Source organism: Megascapheus bottae, chromosome 13 (genome assembly GCF_031878675.1).
Source record: "Megascapheus bottae isolate mThoBot1 chromosome 13, mThoBot2.hap1, whole genome shotgun sequence".
Classification (NCBI taxonomy): Eukaryota; Metazoa; Chordata; class Mammalia; order Rodentia; family Geomyidae; genus Megascapheus; species Megascapheus bottae.
Window position 1 is genome coordinate 11,176,629 of NC_143521.1, and position 17,621 is coordinate 11,194,249.

Here is a 17,621-nt window from a genome sequence, read left to right on the forward strand (position 1 = left end):
TCCCCCCACCCCCCCACCCATTAAAAATATTTTTTTAAAAAACCTTTTAGGGATAGGATGGTAGCCTTGAGCTGAAGAGCTCAGGGACAGTGCCGAAGCCTAGAGTTCAAACCCCACGACCGACAAAAAAAAAAGTTGCAGGGCCAGGAGTTTGGCCTAGTGGTAAAGTGCTTGCCTAGCATACATGAAGACCCGGGTTCGATTTCTCAGTACCACATATATAGAAAAGCTGGAAGAGGTGCTGTGGTTCAAGTGGTACAGCCTCTAGCCTTGAGGAAAGCCCAAAGACAGTGCTCAGGCCCTGAGTTCAGTCCCCAGGACTGGCAAAAAGAAAAAAAAAAAGGCCGGAAGTTTGGCCTAGTGGTAGAGTGCTTGCCTAGCATGCACGAAGACCCGGGTTCGATTCCTTGGTACCACATACATAGAAAAAAGTCAGAAGTGGTGCTGAGGCTCAAGTGGTAGAGCTCTAGCCTTGAGAAAGTCCAAGGACAGTGCTCAGGCCCTGAGCTCAAGCCCAGGACTGGTAAAAAAAACAACAACAAAACAACAACAACAAAACCCTTTTAGCTTGGTCATGAAAATTCATGCCTCTAATCCTAGACTGGGGGAGACAGAGATAGAAGGAAAATACTTGGAGGTAAGCCTTAGGTACAATGCAAATTTTTATCAGAAAAATTAATACAAAAAAAAAGATAGGGCTATGGTTCAAGTGGTAGATGAAGGACTTGCCCTTTTGGCTCAACCTCCCCCACCTCCTCCCTTGCCACCAGTTCTGGGGCTTGAACACAGGGCCTGAGCTTTTTCTCAAGGCTAGTGCTCTACCACTTGAGCTACAGCACCACTTCCAGCCTTTTCTGTGTATGTGGTACTGAGGAATCAAACCCAGGGCTTCATGCATGCTAGGCAAGAATCTACCACTAAGCCACATTCCCAGGCTTGGTTTGTTCTTTCTACGGGAATATGAAGGATTGACCCCTACCATGTTTTCCCAGGTGCATACAGACATTAGGTAAGCCACCAAAAATGTGCAGACTGCCTGACACCAGCAGGAGAATCCACCTAAGTCTGAGATCTGAGGATTGAGGTTATAAATCAGCCCTAGTACTAAGTATGTGCACACATACACGCACACACATGCACACACAAGCACCCTTTGCATGAATCTTTAAAAGCCTAATGCCACTGAATTAATCAAAGCTCCATGTGGCAAGGTACCATGTTGTCAGTAATAAATGATTTACATGGACAGTCCTAATTAATTTGAGTTCTTTAATATTTGTCATTTTCATCACCAATTTGCAAGTCACCCAACTGGAGTGGTACAGTAGAAAAACTCTGAATTTGGAATTAAAAAACTGTGTCTAATGTATCTAGTTATGATGATGAAATAGGGTAATAACTTTTAAAATTATCTATTAATGATATACCTTGCATTGTATGTGGAGCCAAGAGTGGCACATGTTCTCTGTCAGTTAATTTAAAAATATGAAATGTTTATCATTACCTCCACTTTACAGTTAGAGAAAGTGAAGCACTCTGAAGCTGACAAATGGGCCCAAGAGCCAAGACTCATGGCTTACCAAGCAGTATGATGCAAGGGAAAGGACGTAACTTGATACAATACATGGTAAGCAGTAACTTGCTGTAAAACTGTACAATATCTTATCATAAAGTGACTCTGAATTTGGGCACCAGTGGCTCATGCTTGTAATCACAGCTACTTGGCCATACACAGGAGACCTCTTCTCCTCCAGTGGTGCACAACTGTCATGGGAAAAGTAAACAGGTGGGTCATGATCAAAGAATGGGCTTGTCCAGACAGCAAGCAAGGCCCTATCACAAAAACAACCAATGCAAAAGAAAGTACTGAAGCATGCTCAGCAGGACAGTGCCACCTAACTAGCATGAAGCCCTTAGTACAAATCTCAGGATTATCTAAACATGTCCTTGAAATAACAATTTCCAGTCAAATTCCTATTCACTTGTTCACTCCTTCCAGCTGAAGGCCTATAAAGTAGTTTTGTTCAGCACAGTAGGTCAAGCTTCAAGTCAGGAGCCAGAACATTCTGATTTCAGCTGAGAGCTATTGCTCAACATGTGAGCAAGTTATTTTTCTTTGCTTCCTCATTTAGGTTTCCAAGTTAACATGTGAGTCATTGAATATTGACCATACTAGTCAGCATTTCACAATATTTACAAATACTAGAACTTAGAAAATTTACCACGATTCAATTGTAAAATCACCCAAATATTACAAAGACATTGCTTGGATTTTTGCCCCCTAAGGGTAAGAGACAGGATATGGAACAGCTGTATGATCCATGTCCCGAAAAGTAAAAGAATAAAATAAAAAGCACTTTGTCTCCTATTTTTCCTCCACTGCCCTGCTGCTTTAGGATTATTCTTTCTGGGTACCTTTGTATGTGCAAATGATTTGTGGTGTGTGCATGTGTGTGTGTGTGTGTGTGTGTGTGTGTGTGTGTGTGTGACAGAGATATGTATACCTTTATTGCAAGATAAAAGTCAGATGCAAGTTGCAAAATTATGCATGTAATATTAAGTTGCTTACAAACAGATTGATGCAACCTGTCTGTCCAGGTTGGTTTCTAACAATGATCCTCACATTCTCACATTACAGACTCCAGGGTAGCAGCATCCCCTCCTTCTCCACCCTCCTCCTCATCTCTCCTCCCTCCCTAACGCCCCCCCCCCCAAAGAACTTTTGAAGACTGGTCTCTTTCTAGCTGCAGTTTAAAGCTCCCTGACATGACAACCAGTTTCCCGGGCAGAGGGCTGGGGTTGGGGGACAGGACTTGAGAGGCTCCAGGGAGCAGCTTTTGAGGCCAGCTAGCTGAGTTACAGGGAGCCCAGAAGCCCAGAGCACCGCACCGTACGGGAGGGTCCGGGGAGGCATCTGGCGCCACCCAGACGGGGCCCGGGGTGGCACAGCGGCCGCCGAGCGCGCGCGCGGAAGCCGGGTCCCGGGCTGAGCGCGGCTCCGGGGCGTCCACGCCCCAGACCTCCGGGGAGCCGGATCCCGGCCACCTCCGCGCCCTTCAGATGGGTGTGGACGGTTTCACAAGTGGACCTGACCGCCAGGGAGGGGGGAGGCTGCGAGGAAATGGGAGTGACCGAGGTGGGGGGGGTGGAGTGGGGAGGTCGGAGGGGAGGGATGGAGGGTGCAGCGGGGAGGGTGAGCAGACGCCAGCGGAGGAGGACGGGGCGGGAGGACCGGAGGACGGGAGGACCGGAGGACCGGAGGGCGAGCGCGCCGGGTGCACCCGCGGTGGCCGGCGGGCGGAGCAGCCAGGTGAGCCGGGATGCGTGCGCCCGCCCCGCCGGGGCCGCGGCTACTGCTGCTCCTGGGCGCCCTGGGCGCCATGCGTCTCCCGGGTCCCCTCTGCGCCTCCTCGGGCGCCCCGGCGGGCCCCGCGCAGGCCGAGGACGTGGCGGAGCTGGAGTTCTCCACCGAGCGGCCGCTGTACCGGGTGAGTCCCGCGTTCCTGTCCTTCACCATCGACGCCAACCTGGCCACCGACCCGCGGTTCCTCACCTTCCTGGGGTAAGCGTGGGTCCCGGGCCCCGTCCCTCGCCCGTCCTCCGCTCCCAGCGCCCGCCGCGCCCGCCACTCCTCCCTCTTTGCTCCCAGACAACTTTACGCCGGGGTCTGGGGAGACGCCGCCGCCTCCAGGGCGCCCAGCCCCCTCACTCGGGGCTGAGCTCCAGCTGAGCGCAGGTGTTGAGGGAAGGGAGCTTTGGAAGGGAAACCTGCCCACCCGCCCAGCACTTCCTTGGGAGTAGAGGACCCGGGGAAGCCCAGCCGCCGCCGGAGGACGCGGGTAGACTGCCTAAAATCGTGATCGGAAGATTTTGCGTGTTATTTCTCTTGCTTCTTTAAATGTGTGTGTGTGTGTGTGTGTGTGTGTGTGTGTGTGTGTGTGTGTGTGTGTGTGTGTGTGTGTGTGTTAGACCTGGAGGCTGACAAGGGGCTTCAGTAACAATCTCAGGTCATCTAGGACACTAAAACTTCCAAAGAGAACTACATATTTGTTTTAAGACAAGGGTCTCATTACATGAGCCAGGCTGGCTTTGAACTGGATACCTTCCTGCTTCAGGACCCCAGTGCTGAGTGCTGGTATTACAGATGTGTATCCCCCATGCCCTACTGCTGACCTTATCTGTACTGATCCATTTTTCCAATGGCAAAGAACGGGACACCATCAGGTTCCCTTCCAATGTCACAGGTAGCAGTCAGACCACCCTGCCTTGTTTCCCAACGGTGGTAAACTGGGTGAGTTGATATTTACAGGCTGTGCGGCCACTTCAAGCCTTGATGGAATATAGGTTTCTTCCTGCCTCGTTATAAGGACATGATGGGATAACAAGTATTTAGGTAAGTGTCTGACTTAGAATGTTTGAGCTATTTTTTCTTTCTGGGGAAATAGTGCTTGCCAGTTTTCTGTTTCTTTCAACTGTAACTTACATTGCTGTTGTCTCCAGCCCCTGGCTGTAAAGAATTTCCAGGTAGTGAGGTGTCCTGCTTTTGCCTTTCCTCTTAGGGATAAGAAGCTGACCTCAGGCTGCAGCTGGTTGGGGGATGGGAAGGCTGGTGATTTGTTGAACCACAGACATCCAGATCTGAGCACCCCTGGATGGGGCAGGGAGATAGGGAAGTACATCAGTAAAACCACAAGGATGAACTGGGAGGCCTCAAGTCCTTTGCAGCAGTCAGCAGAGGCTTACCACACCCTTGCCCCGAAAGACTAGTGGAGATTGCTCCCCAGAAAGACCTCAAAGCCAAACCCTGCCCTGTGACTTTCTGGGTCCAGACCCCAGTCTGAGCAGTGGTGCTTACCTCAATTAACTATCACTCCACCCTAAACACATGACTCTTCCAGTAGGCAAAAACCATCTCTTTGCTCTTCCTACATACCTTGCAGCTTTCCCTGGGGCTTTCAATCAATTACCTGTTAGCAAAGCAATAAATAGAACTGAGTTTGATGAGATTGGGTTTTTTGGTTTTGTTCTGTGGTTGCTGTGTTTGTTCTCTGATTTACAAAGCAGTTCATTCTTTTACATACTGTTTTGTTTCCCCCTGGGCTCTTCTGGGAGAGAGGCAGAACTGCCCTTTTCTGAGATCAGACTTTATTCCCTCCTTAGGGCTTGAGATTCCCTGTCCCCAGAGTGGGTAGCACCCCGCTCAGCCTCGCCCAGCCATCTTGGACAATGATGTTAATTAAAACCTTAGAGAAGGGTGAGACTGGAGGTTCATCTCAGTTCCTCAAAAGTTGGAGATGTGTGGGCAAGGATAGCAAGGGTTGAGCTTCTGAGTGTGGAGGTCAGGATGATGACAACAGCTAGGCCTTGAAGCCATGTCATTGCCAGCCCTGTCCCAAGCTCCTTCCGGGTGGTGATTCCTTCAGGCCTTGTCACTACACTGTGAAGCAATTATCATGAGATCATCCTCATTTTAAGAGTGGAAAACAGCTGGGTACTGGTAGCTCACACCTGTAATCCTAGTTCCTCCGGAGGCTGAGATCTGAGAATCAAGGTAGGAAGCCATCTTGGGCAGGAAAGTTCATGAAACTCTTATCTCTGATTAACAATACCAAAAACCTAAAGTAGAGTCATGGTAGAGTTCTAGCCTTGAGCAAAAACAGTGGCCTGGACAGTGCCCAAGCCTAGGTTCAAGCCCCAAAACTGGCACCAAAAAAAAAAAAGGAAAGAAAGAAAGAAAGTGAAAACTTCAAAGTGAAAAATTCAAACCTCCATGAGATCTTCAGTTGCTTTTCATACTTGGCAAATGCGATTTTTTTTTGGTTATGTGTGTGTCAGACATACAACTGTCAACACTCTTTTTTGATTTGGCACTCTGCCACCTGAGCCACACCTCCACTTTGCATTATTCATTTGGAAAAGCATGTATTTTGTTTGTTGTTGCTACTAGATTTTGAACTCAAGCCTTCAGGCAAGCACATTACCACTTGAGCTATGCCCTTTGTTGCCCTTTGTTCTAAACGCACAATTTGGTAATTGATGGTGGAAAGAGTCGCAGTTCTTCCACATGCCTATTTCTGGCAGAAATAACCATGGCCAAAGAGAGACAGAGAATTGCAAACACTCACAGGTCTGACCACTGAGGGGTGCTGGCGCCTTTGGCTTGGTAGTCCTGCTCTGCCCTCTCACAGAATAATCCTCCACCTCCTTGTTTTAGCATTCTACCACTAGGCCAAACTCCTGGCCCCCTTTATGGAGCTTTTGAGGACAGGCTACACTTTCTTCCATGCTCCATTCCTCTCCACTTCCCAGCACATCATCTAGATATTTGAAAATAGACTGTTGCCTTCCAAATCACTCCAGATATGTTACCTTGGACACATGATCTTCTTTTTCTTCAGGTCCCATGTCTATAAAAGGAGGATAATAATGATAACCTACTTCACTGAGTTGCTTGCCAATTTCATGCATAAAACACCCAGTGTGGCCTAGCTATGCCTATTTGAGATGGTGGTCATGTCTTCAGTATGAAATTCCCCATCTCCATATCAAGCTTCTAGTCATTGCTCATTGCACTGAACATTTTACCCCTCTTCTGTTTATTGATCTGATCTCCCAATTTCTTCTCTGCCTTTAAATGCCACCATTGCCATTGTCCTAGATATCTTCAAGTCTACCTGTGCCAACAGTCTTTCCAGTTCTTCATCTCCATATTATTTGGTCATCTGTACTGTGTTGTAATGGAGCTAGCTTGGAACCATCATGAGTTGTGTGTGAATTTCTTCTTAAATCTGATTGGTGACATCCCTCTCTGATCATGAAAAAAGATCTATGCTGGGACTCTTTACATCACAGAAATAGGAAAACACAAAGATCCGGGGCACCGTTCCTATGAAGTACCTCATGCTTTACTCCATCTTTGCCAGCTAATAACATAAATATGTCCTCATTCTCTCCTCTCTTCCCTCTTCTCTCTCTCTTTCTCTCCTTTTCTTTATCTCTAAGTAATGACAGAAAAGGTTTCAATTAGGCTGGGAGTTTGGCCTAGTGGTAGAGTGCTTGCCTAGCATGCACAGAGACTCAGCTTCAAATCTTTGGTACCACATACATAGAAAAGTGGTGCTCTAAGAACAGTGCTCAGGCCCTGAGTTCAAGCCTCAGGACTGGCAAAAAAATTTCAATTAATAAATAATTAAATCAGCTTATATATTCACTTCCATTATTATTTCCCACCTCCATAACTCTACTCATCTCTTCAAGTTACCTGATCCTATTTTAAAATATATACATTGAATATATTGACTGTATTCACCAACCCTTGCCTGCTCCATTTGTCTGTACACTCCCCTCCATGACCCCCAACTCTTTTTATTTTGTCAGTTGTGGGTCTTGAGCTCTGGACCTGGGCGCTGTCCCTGAGCACTTTAACTCAAGGCTATCACTCTGCCAGTTGAGCCTCAGCACCACTTCCAGTTTTCTGGTGGTTAATTAGAGATAAGAATCTCATAGACTTTTTAGTGCCTGGGCTGGCTTTGAACCACCAGCCTAAGATTTCAGCCTCCTGAGTAGCTAGGATTACAAGCGTGAGCCACCATGCCCAGCTCCCCAACTCTCTTTATCACAATCAATCTTTCAACATCTGAAAACTTACATTCAGTCCATCCACTCATTATTTCATGGTAAAAGCAAGATCTTCTCACAACTTTCTCCCTAAGGCTCTCCTCTGCATGGCTTCACCTTCCCTCCACTTCTTCTGTATCCAATTTAGGCTTGTGGATTTATCACTCAAGTCTCTCCTGTTCTAATGACCCCAAGCCCCTGTCTCATTTCATTCAAACTCCAACCCACAGTATAACCATATTTTCTCTCTTTGAAATCTGCAAGTTGTCCCCTAGATGGAAATAATATTACTTCATATTTACTGAAATTCACGTTTACTGAAATTAATATACCATCCTTGTCTTTTGCACCAAATATAAGCAACTTTTACACACAAGAAAATGAAGGGCTGGGAGTATGGCCTAGTGGTAGAGTGCTTGCCTAGCATGTACAAAGACCTGGGTTCGATTCCTCGGTACCACATACATAGAAAAAAAAGCCGGAAGTAGTACTGAAGCTCAAGTGGTAGAGCTCTAGCCTTGAGAAAGACAATGCTCAGGCCCTGAGTTCAAGCCCAGGACTGGCAAGGAAAAAAAAAGAGAAAATGAAAACACCTTCAGATAATTCCTACGTTTTTTCCCTCTAACAAACTGGAAATGGCTTTTTGCAGCTACTTTTATGCATTATTTTTGTGGCTGTGGGTATTTTTCTTTTTTTCTGTGTCAGATTGAAATACTATGCCTTTGATCAATTTTGTTTTTATAGAAACTTTTATAGATGTTTTCAATCTGGCTTTTGTCAGAGGACATCAATATTATAGCCTCACACCACAAGAATATTCCACTACAAAAAAGATAAACAAAAAGTTCCTTAATACCCAAATCATGAAATATATATGATTGTTTTTATGCCACAACAATCATAGCATGAGGTCTTAATTTTGTTCAAAAGCAATTCCTGTCTGACCTCCACTTGCCCTTTTATCAAGCTAGTCTCCCTGGTCATTTAGCAAATATTTGGTACAAACTAGCTGCATATGCCAAGCATTTGTCTAAAGTCCTACAAATCATACAAGATTTGGGTCTTCGGGAATCGACATCAGGGGTGACAGCCAGGATAGATAAATCAAGGAAGCTGATTTCAGAGAGGGGCGAATGCTTTATAGGAAACAAATCAGGGTATTTGGAAGTGATGGAGCCACCAGATATGATAGAGGCGCCATAGGTGATAGCCTGTGTGTCTAGGACTAGGATGTGGTCCTCAGGTACCTGACCCAGGCCAACTTTCAATGCTATGGCAACTTTTCCAGGTGTCATTCCCTTTCCTGAGCAACACCAAACTCTTGCTTACAGAAACTAGCTACACAAATCTAAACCACTTTCCTCTATGATCAAACATAATTGAGATTCCAAGGAGCAGAGTACCTGAGGGACTCTCTAGGGAAGTTCCTTATGGCTGCCTTGGGGCAGGGTCTTAGGATCTGTGGATCACTAGTCACTCATTTTATACTCAGGATTTCCTAGCCTAGCTGAATCTTCTGTGTTCCATACACACCGGGCCAAGGGCTGGATGGAGACATAGTTTTTGGTATACTATTTGCATCTCATATTCTAAAGCACAGATCTCTTTTGTCTCTTCCTCTTCCATCCTTATCTTCAATGTGTCACATCCAGTCTTCTAAGGTATTTCCTAAGTCTAACCCTTGAGTCCTCCTCCAAATATAATTAATTACTAAACTAGTTTGTGTGTGTGTGTGGGGTTGTCATGGGGTTTGAACTCCGCATAGGTGCTGTCCCTGTGCTCTTCTGCTCAAGGCTACTGCCTTACCCTTGAGCCAAGCTCCACTTCCTGCTTTCTAGAGGTTAATTGGAGATAAGAGTCTCAGATCCTTTTGTGCCCAGTCTGGCATGGAAGCTTGATCCTCAGATCCCAGCCTCCTGCGTAGCTAGGATTATAGGCATGAGCCACTGTGCCCTGCACAAACCACTTTTTTTTTTTTTTTTTACAACTGCATGGTACTTTTTTTTTTTTTTACATATTAGTATATCCTGAATTAGTCCATCTCTCCCTTCCCTCCTAAGCAAGATAACAGCTAGAAGTTTAGAAAAACTGTTTTTTAAGAGAGAAGGTGCATGCCTCTAATCCTTTGAAAAGGATTGCAAGTTCAAAATCAATCTGAGCTATAAGATGAGACCCTGTTTCAGAAAACTAAAAATCAATAATAATAATAATAATCGTTGCTGCACATTCTGTCTTGTCTTCTGAACAGTTCTCCAAAACTTCGTACTTTGGCCAGAGGTTTGTCTCCTGCATACTTAAGATTTGGTGGCACCAAAACAGATTTTCTCATTTTTGATCCTAAGAAAGAACCAACCTTTGAAGAGAGAAGTTACTGGGAATCTCAAGTCAACCAGGGTAAAACTTTTTAAAGAGTATATGTTTCAGTTAATTGTGTCTATCTTAAATGTTATAGTTCATACACATAATTAATAAGAGATAAATGATACCCCCCTCAATCTCCAAGCTGACTTGTAGAGATGGCCAAATAAAAAGATGTTTTATGACTGTGAGACTTCACAGAAAAGCATGTTTGGCAGAACATGCAACAGGGGTTGGTGCTGGAGGACAGAGCTGCCAGGAGAGAACATGTGGATAGAAAGATATAAACTGAAGGGAATATTTCTACCTGGCAGTAGTATTTGGAAACATCAAGCAAATATTCTGCCAACAATGGATTGAAATAAATTTATTGTGGAAGAATGATCTAAGGGAGGCTGTAGAGATCCACTTTGCTTCTAAAAATTGAATTCCAGACCTGATTTAATGTCTTTACTATTATGCCTACCACTGACTTTAGCAAGCTGGTCAGACGATTCTGATGTTGGAAATCTATGGAAGGCTGGAGGGATGGCTCAAGTCGGCTCAACTTCAAGGGCCTGAGTTCAAATTCTAAGGCCCCAAGTTCAAATTCCTCTACCATGCCCCTCAACCCCCCCCCCCTCGCCCCCCAGGCTTCATCTGAGAAACCTGTTTTGAGTGGCATGAGAATTTGTCCTAAGACTTTCAGGAGTGCTAACAGACATTAAAGAGTTAAATCAATATCCAAACAATGATTAAGCACACTATATCTTTGAGCTATAATGATGATTGTATAATATTCTTATTATTCCCTCTGATGTATTTTATTTTCTTTCAATTAGAAAGTACAACAGTTACTCAGATGTTGGGCTAGAATTAGTAGAGCATTCCTTAGGAAATCTAGAAACAGGCAAGAGGGACTAGTTCATTACCACTTGGCACTTTCTGACCTGTCATATGCTTCAAAATGTATCCTGAGTTCCAATAGGAAGAAGGTTCTTTCCACATCCTTATTCTTTATCCCGGTTTTTTTTTGGGGGGGGGCGGAAAACCGGGGTTAGCCCAGCTCCTCTGCACCATCCTTTGTGAACACAGGGAAGGAGGAGGCACTGGCGTCCTCTCACAGTGCCCTGCTTCCCAGGAAGGATGCCATCCGCTAGATAGCTGGCCCTGGCAGCCAGGCCCTACATGCCCTGCTGCCTTGTGATAAGGAAGCACTTACTTCCTGACAGGATGGTGATGAGGTTTTCTAGGTGCACAGTTTGTGGTTCCTAAGCCCTGGGTGCTACTAAATTTAAATAGAGAAAAGTCAGTCAACTGTGGTGGCTCAAGCCTATTTATTCAGAAAGACCTGCAGGAAGAAGCCCTTGAACAAGTTTCAAGGCCAGCCCAGACAGAAACTTCATGAAACTTCATCTCAACCAAGAAGAAAGCTTTGCACACTGATGTCCTATCATTCCAGTGATGCTGGAAACAGAAACTGGAGGATCACAGTTTGCATCCACATGTCATAAGTGCAAGACTCTGTTTCCAAAAATCATTAGATCATACTAGTAGTCGGGAATTTGAATGAAGATGAGCATGAGACAAGCAGTTTGTTTGCATGTATGAAAGTAGAACCTACTGAAGTTGTCTCAAGAAATTGTTTTAGATAAGGGAAAGTGATAGAGGGGGAGAGGTTGATCTACGTACGTCATCTACCTATGTGGAAATGTCACAATGAATCCCCCATTGTACAACTAATGTATGTTAATGAAATGTTTTGAAATAAAAGAAAGATAGCAAGCATAAAGGGCTAAGGGCGTGGTTCAAATGATACAACAGCAACCCAGCAAGGATAAGGCCCTGAGTTCAAACCCCAGTACCATGAAAATTAATAAAAACAGAGAAGAAAAGGAGGAGGAGAAGGAGGAGGAAGAAAAAATTCTTGCCCTGTGCTTATTTCATTAAGAGAGAATCACTGCAAGGCAGATATGATCTATCACGAATGTATTGGTATTTGGGGACGTTGTTTTGTTTGCTAAAAAGCCCAATTAGGCCTTGAACACACAATCTTCCTGCCTCACCTTCCCACTTGCTGGGATTACAGGAGGGCATCAGCAGCCCCAGCTATATATTGAAAACATAGTGACCATAAAGAGCCGAACTGGTTTTTTCTTCTTTCTGAATGACTAAATAAAGTCTTGCGAAGGGAAGGCTGCAGAGAATGAGGAAGGAGGTAACATTGTTCCACAAACAGTGTACTTATTTCCTTATGTAACTGTAACCCCTCTGTGCATCACCTTTACAATACAATTTATAGATAAATAAATAGTCATGTCTGATGCCCTGTATCTGGTGTATAGCCAAGATTTCTTAGGAAAACCACCTGCCTTTGATTCTTGGGGTGACTAGCCAAGCCTAGCACAGATAACAGAAGAGATCTTTCTCTGACCTCGTACTTTATAACCAGAAGCTTGGACCACATAGTAACTAAGTAAATATGTTAAGTAAATATGTGTACAGGATTTCAGCTTCCTCATTGTAAAAACAATTTCACTTCTCTTTTCTATTTGCAGATATTTGCAAATCTGTATCCCTCCCTTATGATGTACAGAAAAGGCTACAGTTGGAATGGCCTTTCCAGGAGCAGAGTCTGCTCAGAGAACAGTACCAGAAAGAGTTCAAGAACAGCACCTACTCAAGTAAGGCCTTGCAATCACAAAAAGCATTAGCTGGACTTGGAGCTTATCTAAAGGATCCTGAGGCAGTTGTGAAAAGTTCTATGCATTCATGGGGGGGCGGGGAAAGGCTGGAGTGCAGCTCAGTGGTAGAGCATGCAGTTACTATGTGCAAGGCGCTAGATACAATAACCAGCACACACACACACACACACACACACACACACACACACACACAAGAAGATTCAATAAGCAATCTTGAGTTCAGATCTTCTAGATTTTTCCATGTTTTCTGACTTAGTGAGTTCCAGAATGAACATCATCTCACTAGGTCTCTTACTTTCAGAGCAAGCTGCAGTAGTCACTCATTTATGAATTAATGCTGGCTTTTACTACTCTCAAGAACTAAAGAGTCAAGCAGGAATATATTCCTCACATAGGAGCAAAACGTGAAAGGATAACATGTAAAACGTTATTTGTTCCATCTCCCCTCCCAGAAGTAACTCCTACATGTTGGAAATCCCAGAAATCCCAAATTTGAAATCCCACCAAATTCAATTATGTCTTAGTCAGATTAGGGATGTTTATTGGTAAAGTTTATGTAAATATTCCAAAGTTTAAAAAACTCTGAAATATGAAATGCATCAGATCCCAAGCATTTTAGATAAGGACTAGTCACTTTGTGAGTTGATGGTCAGAGGGTCTTAAGTCATATCAGACAGGAGATAGAAGCTAGGTCAGTTCATAACCTTGTAGTGACCTCTGAGTATTTATATCTTGGCCATCAGGCAACTTTTTTCTTTCTTTTTTCTTTAGTTTTTACCAATGCAGGACTCACTCAATCAACCAGGCCTTTATTACTAGTCCTTGAAAGATTTCCAATCCTCAAAACAGAATGATGTAGGGCCAGAAGTTTTGCCTAGTGGTAGAATATTTGCCTAGCATGCACGAAGACCCAAGTTTGATTCCTTAGTACCATAGACATAGAAAAAAGCTGGAAGTGGTGCTGTGGCTCAAGTGGCAGACCACTGACCTTGAGAGAAAAGCCAAAGAATAGTGCTCAGGCCTGCTTCAGGACTGGTAAAAAGAGAGAGAGAGAGGTGGGGGTGGGGGGGAATGATGTGTCCTACAGGGCTTTCACACAAATGAAACAAACATCTGGGACTTTGAATTACATTTTTATCTGAAGGCTGATGTTTTATGACATTGCTCTGGATCCCTGTTAAGGTGGTGCTTGCTCACATACTCTGAAATGGTCTCCTTTCGTATTCGAGAAGAGACATTATCTTGACATGATTTATTTGGGTTAGGTGTGTGTGTGTGTGTGTGTGTGTGTGTGTGTGTGTGTGTGTATCCCTGCATGATCCAGTACTGGGGTTTGATCTCAGGGCAGAATCCTGTCCCTTAGCTTTTCCTCTCAGAGCTGGAAATCTACCACTAGAGCCACAGGTTCGCTTCCAGCTATTTGGTGGTTAATTAGAAATTAGAATCTCATGGATATTCCTGTCCAGACTGGCTTTGAACTGCAATTCTCAGATCTCAGTCCCCAAGTAGCTAGTATTACAGGTGTGAGCCACCAGTGCCCAGCTATAGTCATGTATATTTGAGTATATGTATACTTTATTCTATCATGCCTTGCTTTATTGAATTCCACAGGTATCAATGATTTGTTTCCAAACTGAAGGTTTATGACAACTCTGTATCAAACAAGTTTTCCAGCACCATTTTTCCAACAGTGTGTACTACTTCTGTTGCCTTTTGGTAACCTTTGTGTGTGTGTTCCGATACTTGGGGCCTTGTGCAATTGCTTGACTTTTTCACTCAAGGCCTGCACTCTACCATCTGAGCCACACATATCTCTACCTCTGGCTTTTTGCAGGTTAATTGGAGATACAAATCTCTTGAATGTATTTGCCTCAGATAACTTTAGGCCATAGTTCTTAGATCTCAGCCTCCTGAGTAGGATTACAGCTGTGAATGAGCTACCAGTATCCTGCTGCTGTTCGGTGATTCTGGAAATATTCCAACTCTTTCATTATTCTACCATTTGGGGTGTCTATGATCATTGATCTCTAGTGTTACTATTGAAAGTGTTCTTGGGGTACCATTACACTATAAACCATATCAAACTTGATAAATATTCTGCTGCTCCATCCAACTCCTTCCCAGATCTCTCCCTCTTCCCTAAAACTCAAGAAGATTAAAATTAGGCTGAGTCAAGTGAAAAGAAGAGCCATAATCTCTCATTTTATTTTATTCTAGTTTTTGTTTGTTTGTTTGTTTTCTTTGTGACACTGGAGGGGGTTTGAAGTCAGGGTCTCACTCATTTCACTCAGCCAGATACTTTACCATTTGGAGCACATCTCTCCAACTGGCTTTTATACTGGTTAATTGGAGATAAGAATCTCTTGGATTTGTTTGCCTGAGCTGGCTTTCACCCGTGACCTTCAGATGTCAGCCTTCTGAGGAGCTAGGATTACAGGTTTGAGCCATTGGAACCTGGTACATTTCTCATTTTAACCCAAAAGCTAAGAATAATCAAGCTTAGAGAGCCAGGCACAGGTGGCTCATGCCTGTAATTCTAGTTACTCAGGAGGCAGCCCAGGCAGAAAAGTCTCCAAGAGACTCTTACCCTAAATAAAACATTCAAAAGTCAGAAGTGGTACTGTGGCCCTGTGGTAGAGCACTAGCCTTGAGCATGAAGAGGCTCAGGGATAGCACCCAGACCCTGAGTTCAAGCCTCACAACCACTACCACCAACAGCAAAAAGCTTAGTGAGGAAGACTTATGAAAATCTGGAACTGATGGAAAACAGGACCTCTCTCATCAAATAGCCAAGTTCTGAATGCAAATGAAAAGTTCTTGAAGGAAATTGAACATTCTGGGTCAGTGGACACACGCCTGTTTAAAAAGAAAAAGGCAAGACAGCTTTATTGCTGATAAGAAGAAAGCTGTGGTGATGCTTGATAGAAGATCAAACTAATCACAACATTCCCTTAAACCAAAGCCTAAGTCAGAACAAAGCTCCAACTTTCCAGGATTATGAAGGTTGAGAAAGGAGAGAGCACCACAGAAGAAAGAAAAGTTGAAAGCCCAAGCCCGGCACGAGTGCTCATTCCTATAATTCTAGTTATTCAGAAGGCTAAGATCAGATCACAATTCAAAGCCAGCCTAGGCAAGAAATTCCATGAAAGTCATCTCCAATTAACCATAAAAATGCCAGAAGTGGAGTTATGGTTCAAGTGACAGAGTGCCAGCATTGGGTGAGAAAGCAAACGGGCAGTGCCCAGGCCCTGAATTCAAGTTCCTCCAACCCTGCAAAAAAGAGAGGGAAGAAAACAAAGAGAAGGAAGGGAAAGGAAGAGGAGGGGAGGAGAGGAGAAGGAGTAGAAGGAGGAGGAGGAGGAGAGAGAGAGACAGAGACAGAGAGGAAAGTTTGCAAATGTTAATGACTGAAATATTTTTTTCTTTGCCAGTTCTGGGCTTGAGCTCAGGGCCTGAGCACTGTCCTTGGACAGCTCTACCATTTGAGCCTTAGCTCCACTTCTGGCTTTTCTCTATGTATGTGGTGATACTGAGGAATCGAACCAGGGTTTTCATGCATGCTAGGCAAGCACTCTACCACTAGACCAAACTCCTGACCCTGAAGTTTAAGTAAAAAAAAACTCGTTGTTGTTGTTGTTGTTGTTGTTGTGGGTCATGGGGCTTGAACTTGGCCTGGTACTGTCCATGAGCTCTTCAGCTCCAGGCTACCACCTTACCCCTGGGCCTGGGTGTTGTCCCTGAGCTCTGCACCTCAAAGCTACCACCTTACCCTTGAGCCAAGCCCCACTTGCCATTTTCTAGAGGTTAATTGGAGATAAGAGTCTCAGGTCCTTTTGTTCCCTGGCTGGCTTTGAACCTTGATCCTCAGATCTCAGTCTCCTGAGGAGCTAGGATTACAGGTGTAAGACATCACGCCTGGCTAAGTAAAAAACCTTTCTATAGCTTAAAAGTGCCAAAGAATGTACATGCTGACAGAGAGGTTTTGGCAAGTTTCAAGATTGTCTAAGCCCAACAAATGAGGAGGACAGCTGTGTTAAACAACAGATTTTCAGCATAGACGGAGCAGCCTTATACTGGAGAAAATGATCCTGTTTCATAGCTGGAGAGGAAGTTACTGACTACTTTCCCAAGGTCTCTCGTTAGGGATTAAGCTTATGGAGACTGTAAGCAAAGGCAATGTTCAGCCAGCCTTGAGAACACACTGAATCTACTCTGACCACTTTGTGAACAGCACCACTAAGGCTGGATGACAACACAGCCACTCTTGAAAGGGTTTGAAAAAACTCCTTTCAAAATATTACTGCTTATTGATTGCATACCTGGTCACCTAGGCGGCTCTGAGTGGAAACATAGAAGGAGGTGAATGTCGTTTCGAGGATCCATTCTAGGTACTATTACTAACATTCTTATCCCATGGGAAGGCATCGACAGTAAGTTGGGCTCTAGTGGGTCCTAGTAATCCTTGCTGCTCAGGAGGCTGCAATTTGAAGAATGGCAGTTCAAGGCCAGCTTAGACAAAAATAGTCCACTTCATGTCATCTAAAAGATAACCAGCAAAAAGCTGGAGGTGTAACTCAAGTGGTTAATTGCCAGCTGAGCAAGCAAGCTTGAATGCAAAATTATTACTATCACCTCAAGCCCCAAAATGTCAACATAAGAATTCAGGAGAAATTGACTCCAACCTTCATGGAAAACTTTGAAGGAATCAAGACTTCAGTGAGAGAAGTCAGGGAAGATAGAAAGAGAAAGGGTAGACATAGAAAGAGAAACAGAATTAGAAGCAGAAGTGACTATATTGCTGTGAATACATGATAAAACATTCATGGAGGTGAAGAATTGTTTCTGTGGAAGAGCAAGGAAAGTGATTTCTTGAGATAGAATCTACCCTTAGTGAAGATGCTGTAAACACTATTGACATGACAGGGATAAATTTAGACTATTACATAAGCTTAGTTAATAAAA

At 44.2% G+C, this 17,621-nt stretch overlaps 1 protein-coding gene across 1 annotated transcript in view; it reads left to right on the plus strand.

Moving 5' to 3' along the window:
* Nucleotides 1-3,113: 3,113 nt before the first annotated feature.
* Nucleotides 3,114-17,621, plus strand: part of Hpse (heparanase) — a 42,117-nt gene continuing 27,609 nt past the window's right edge. The window contains exons 1-3 of the mRNA XM_090343299.1: nucleotides 3,114-3,562; nucleotides 9,866-10,011; nucleotides 12,513-12,638. Coding sequence (XP_090199425.1) covers nucleotides 3,321-3,562; nucleotides 9,866-10,011; nucleotides 12,513-12,638 — 514 coding nt within the window. The 5' untranslated portion in view covers nucleotides 3,114-3,320. The remainder of the gene's footprint in view (nucleotides 3,563-9,865; nucleotides 10,012-12,512; nucleotides 12,639-17,621) is intronic.